The sequence below is a fragment of the Mastomys coucha genome, unplaced genomic scaffold (assembly GCF_008632895.1).
Source record: "Mastomys coucha isolate ucsf_1 unplaced genomic scaffold, UCSF_Mcou_1 pScaffold6, whole genome shotgun sequence".
NCBI lineage: Eukaryota > Metazoa > Chordata > Mammalia > Rodentia > Muridae > Mastomys > Mastomys coucha.
The window spans coordinates 90384330-90390055 of record NW_022196912.1 but is presented as its reverse complement, the minus strand read 5'-3'; the positions used below and the strand labels follow the sequence as shown (position 1 = coordinate 90390055).

The 5726-nt window shown below is 43.4% G+C and overlaps 1 protein-coding gene across 1 annotated transcript; it reads left to right on the top strand.

Moving 5' to 3' along the window:
- Positions 1 to 2102: 2102 nt before the first annotated feature.
- On the top strand, positions 2103 to 5374 carry Gphb5 (glycoprotein hormone subunit beta 5). Its single transcript, XM_031356545.1, has 2 exons — positions 2103 to 2321; positions 4993 to 5374. Exons 1-2 carry the CDS (start codon positions 2118 to 2120, stop codon positions 5179 to 5181), a joined length of 393 nt encoding a protein of 130 aa, XP_031212405.1. The 5' UTR covers positions 2103 to 2117; the 3' UTR covers positions 5182 to 5374.
- The last annotated feature ends 352 nt before the right edge of the window (positions 5375 to 5726 follow it).

The window sequence follows — 5726 nt, the reverse complement described above, 5'->3', positions numbered from 1 at the left end:
GTGAGGTGGGAGTGGGTAGGTGTTTGGGGGAGCACCCTCACAGAAGTGGGGGGTAGGGGGTGGGATAGAGGGTTTGCAAAGGGGAAACTGGGAAACGGGATAACATTTGAAATTTAAATAAATAAAATATATAAAAAGAAAAATAATCTTTCTGTGTAGAAAATGGACATGTTTTAATTTCCTTATTTTGTGTCACTAGTCATTTACTATGCATCTTGAACCTCCTTGGGTATGTCGTGATTTGCTGTGAAATGTAAACTCCTGAGGGCACAGATGTCTGCTTCATTTACTTTTTAGAACACCCAGAAGAAGGGCCACAAACAAGTAGCTTTCTAACCTGTTTACATGCTGCTATTGTAGAATGGAATATAAACTATGCCCCCATTCAGAAGAAGGACCAGAAATATAAGACATTTTTACAAAAGCATCATTGAATGTCCTTCTATGCAGCACATATAGATAAAAATTGGTTTAATTTAATTTTAAAATTGTACTACTAGATGACTTTCTAGAACAAAAACCTGACTCATATAAAAAAAAATCTCTAAAAGTATATAGAAAAAATTTTAAAGTCATCTTTAATTCCCAAATATGAAGCTAATTACTTCCAATATCTCTGTATTTGCCTGTGTGATTCATTTAAAGATCTTGTTGAAGTTACTTGTCAAATGATTTTTAAGACTTTCAAAGTTTCTTTTTGTCTTTCAGTAGAGATGCCATGTTGTTTCCAAGTGAAAATTATCATCTTGGTGTTTTTCAGTGTTGTAAGTATAAGGAAAGGGCTTGCCAGAAGTTGCTAGTGGCTTACTGTCTCAAAGGCAGGCCGTGGTTACTATGAGGGAAACTCTGATCCATTTGTCCCAGGGAACTTCTTCTCACAGAACCAGGTGAACTACCTCTGACTGTCTCCCCAGGATTATGTCACCCACCAGGGCAACTTTCTGTTTCATTCGGTGATGTCAAGAAACAAAACACCACCCTTGAAGTGAATCAGTTTTGGATAATAGAGACTGGCTTTATACTCCACGGCTTTGATGTGCTCGGTAGTTCCTGTAAGGATCTGCCTCTCTTTTGTTTTGAATGACAAGACCTTCCCTATATATTTGAGTAATCAAGCAGCTTGATAACATAACGGAGAAACTTTCTCCACTCATTGCAACTTTTGAAAGCCTGGGGTGCAAGTGTCAGTTCACCAAGAAGAGTCGGCTCCAGCAGGATCAGGTAAGTGTGTCTCCATCTCTCACTTCCTTCCTCCTGACGAGAAGCCCATGGCGTCCATATGACCACATACCATACCAGTAGGAACTGTGAGAACAGCTATGGAAATGTAACTCCTCTTGAGTGGCACTGATCTGGGACGTTCTACACACATGATGTCTATGTGTGTTCTGTGCAGTGGGCAACCACGAAGGGCCCACTGGGCTACTAACTAGAAAGGACCACGAACCAGAGAGGACAGGCTTCATAGGAGCTTGTGATGAGCTTTCCATTGTTTGCTTTTAAACGGAGTCACAGTTAGAGACTTTGCATAGCATAGGGCAGAGATACTCTATCGGGAGTAGAAAACATTTTATGAGTGACTATTACACCAGGCACTAGGTTTTATACTATCTCCTGTTTGGTAGGTTGGGTTAGCAACAACACACCCAGGACACACCATTTAGTACTTACCTGCCTCTCCCATTCATTCCCCATTCGTGACACTGAAAATGCACATGTGTGCTAAGCTCTAACGTGACACATGCAGACTCTGGACCTGGGTAAAAAGAAGGTATGTGTATCCATGTATTATTTTAGGCTCTACATTTCTTCTGGTGTTCCTCTTATTTTTCATTGGGATAAATTCCTTTTATGTATAAATCACCTCCAGAAGTTCACCAAGGAAAAGCCTGAGACTGCCTTGAGGGTAGGGTGTCTAGAGAGAACTACTGACTCTTCACTGGAGTTAGCTAGGGAGATGTTGTTGGAGTTGAATAATTCACTGGGTCTTTTTTTTTTTTTTTTCCTGTAATGCCAAGACCAAGGTCTTTTTGAGGGTGGCCAGCACATTGTGGGCGACAGCACTGTGAGCAGTTGGGTATGTTCAACTCTGTTTCCTTTCCCTCCCTGGGAACAGCATGAAGCTGGTATACCTTGTCCTTGGAGCCATGGCCTTCCTTTTTCTGGGCGGCCCTGACTCTGTCCTCAGCAGCTCCAGTGGGAACCTGCACACTTTTGTAGGCTGTGCTGTGAGGGAATTCACTTTCATGGCCAAGAAGCCAGGTTGCAGGGGACTTCGGATTACCACAGATGCCTGCTGGGGCCGCTGTGAGACCTGGGAGGTGAGTAGTCTAATGGGCTTGGGTGGCAGTGTCCTCGGGGCAGTGCCTTGATTTCAAGCTCACAGTTTCATGATGGAGGGGAAGCTGGCACACCTGCCTTGCCCTCTGGGCTTTAAAAAAGCTGATCACACAATTGTTTGGCTTCTTCCATATGGTCTGAAAACCATGATGATGCTCCCTTCCAGAGGGCTGTTGAGGTGGGTAATGTAATTTCCATGGTTGTCTGCTTGTTTGGGAGCCATCCGTAGGAGGTCAGGGGCTGCTCTTTACTCACTGTAAAGATCACAGGGAAGGAGTCAAGAGGGAATGGCTTCGAAGTCAGAGAGAGTCAGTGCAAAGTTGGAAATGAATTCTTGGTCCAAATCTGTGATCACATTTCCTTCCTATACGTTCTCAGCTGTGAGGGAGTCAGGCAGTTACCCGGAAGAACCCGGAAGCTGCATGCTGAGGGAGGCGTAGTCCCAGGCTCTGCCACAACCCTCTCTCCTCTTTGTCCCAGTCCCGTGTGAGATCCGGTCTGTCCCTTTCTACTTAGTTCTGTCTGGCCTTTCATGTAGAGTGGGTATACAAATTTCCAAGCCAGCGTATCTAGGAAGTGTTCATGATGACCACCTGACTCTTGTTGAAAATGGTGACTTCTCATGACCTGGGCTTCAAGGATGCCAGATTTAACAAGATTAAAGCCAAAAGAACCCTGCCCCCCAAATCAATCAACCAACCAACCAACCAACCACCACCCAACTCAAAACCCCATTCACTACCTTCCACTTCTGACCCCACAATCTGAAGTGAAGTGAAAATAAAAAAAAAAAAAGTAGTTAGGGAACTCAGATAAATTTGTATTTCAGACCAATAACACATTTTTGGGGGCTTAAGCCCACCCCAAATATTGCATGAGATAGAGATATAAAATAAAAAAAATTGAAATATGAAGTTAATTGAGTACCCAATTTTTCTAGAATCCCAGAATCCTGAGAGTAAGAAGACAGAATGGAGAGGGAAACTGACCTCCTCTTCCCGGTCCTCGTAGAAGGAAAAGCCACTATTTTTATAATATTGAGGCAAGGATTTCATCTTGAGCTGGCTTGCCTGTCATCTATAGGTATACACATGCATACACACACATGTGTATCTATATCTATATCTATATCTATATATCTCCATCTTTATCTCTGTATCTTTCTATATCTCCATCTATATATATCTACATGTCAGAAATATAATATATATACAGGTGTGTATATGTGCCTATGCATATATGCACTTATGCATGCATATATGTATGCATCATCTCTTTACTCTATGTACCTGTGTGCATTATCTATATATGTATGTGCCTGTGCATGACCTAAGCACGTACCTATGTATAGATGCATGTATCATCTCATTTCTCTACCTAATATTATTATTATTATTATTATTTGCTCAGAACAAAGGGACTGTTCTCTGAAAGATCATTGTTATTAGTTCATTATTACATCCTTATAATTGCACTCAAAAAAGCCATTGACTACATGTATTGAACTCTGACCTTTGGCCAGGGCTTGCTGCACGCATCGCCTCATCTAGTTCCATGACAATGCTAGCAAAGGTGGTTTGCTTTATAGAAGAGGGAACAAGGGCTTGGAAGAGTAAAGAGCTTTCTCTAGGTCTCCAGCAGAGGTAAAGCCGACAGGCACAGTGGGGCTGACTGTAGGCTCTGGGTCTCTCTCTACTGATCTCTGTACTTTCTCTAACAGAATCATCTTTGAAGTCGAGGTTTATAAAAGGCAAAGGGAGGAAGTGAACTAACTAACCCTCCAGTCATTAGAGCAGAATATTCAGGAAGCTCCCTGGCTCTGCTGTCTTTTGTGGATTCAGTTGCAAGTAGTTATTGCAAATGTCCTGGGTACCAGGCTGGCTGGGTACTAGAGAATAGTGGCTGACCTAATGGAGCTTGGTCTCCACATTAAGAGCAATGTAAGCTACAGGAGATGGCATGTGGAATGGGCAAACATAGCAAAACAACCCCTAAACCAAAACCAAACAGGAAGGGGGAAGGGAGCTCCAGGGCTCGGAGGTGGGTTGGAGTGATGTAAAATAGGATCAGAAAATGCTGCTTTGAACAAAATCCTAAGAGCTTGGTGATGGAGTGTGCACATGCGTGTATACTTGCATGTGTATTATGTTCTGGGCAGAGGGAACAGCAGATGCAAAGACCCTCAGTTTCGGTTCTGAAGCAGCATAGAGACCGCGTTGGCAAGGGCAGAGCCATATCAGAAATAAAGAGTACCGGCAGAAAATGCAGGAACTTGAGAAGAGTCCTAATGTCAGTGATGTTTTACCCTGAGTGAGATGGAAAATTCCCGGGGCTTTGAGCAGAGGTGAGCCATGACTGACTTGTATTTTAACAGGCTCAATCATGTTGTAAACATTCTGCAGGGGTAATGGTAGGAGAAGGAAGACCAGTCATTCGTTTGCTAAATATTTATCAAGTGCATCCTGTGCTCCGTGGGCTTTTGTGGAAGCTCAGGACATGGTAGTGAGCAAAGCAACTTCCTGCTTTCGCGAGTTTATTTGTAGTGGGAGGAGTCAGTACGGAAGTAAACAACCAGTGATGACTAGCACCAAGATCAGGAAGCGAATGCTGTATTCTAATGCTTTTCCTGTTTTTTTCCCCCCATGGGAATAGAAACCCATCCTGGAGCCTCCCTACATTGAAGCCTATCATCGAGTGTGTACCTACAACGAGACCAGACAGGTGACAGTGAAGCTGCCTAACTGTGCCCCTGGAGTCGATCCCTTCTACACCTACCCGGAGGCTGTCCGATGTGACTGTGGGGCATGTTCCACTGCCACCACTGAGTGTGAGACCATCTGAAGCCAGCATCATCACAGCTGGTGGCCCAAGCTTCACACATCCACTGGCCCCAGGAATATATATCTGCTTTATCCCCTGCATTCATTTTGGGCCAGCCTTCCTCCTCCTAGCTTAGGCACAAGGTCCAGGAGCTGCGTACTTACACTGAAAATGTAGCCAGGCAGTAGTGGTGCATGCCTTTAATCCCAGCACTTGGGAAGCAGAGGCAGGCGGATTTCTGAGTTCAAGGCCAACCGGGTCTATAGAATGAGTTCCAGGACAGCCAGGGTTACACAGAGAAACCCTGTCTCGAAAAAGAAAGAAAGGAAGAAAGAGAGAAAGAAAGAAAGAAAGAAAGAAAGAAAGAAAAGGAAATGTAAAGCAATATTGGCCCTTTCCCAGAATAATCTCTCTAGTTCATACATCTGCAAATTCTGTTTTTTTTTTTTTTGCTTGATTTTTGGAACGTGAATTGTATATTGCAACCTTCCCACAGGTTCTGTTGATACTGTGCCATTTATTTGAAGGAGTAGGATGTCATTAAGCGGTGGAAAGCTTTTTTTTTT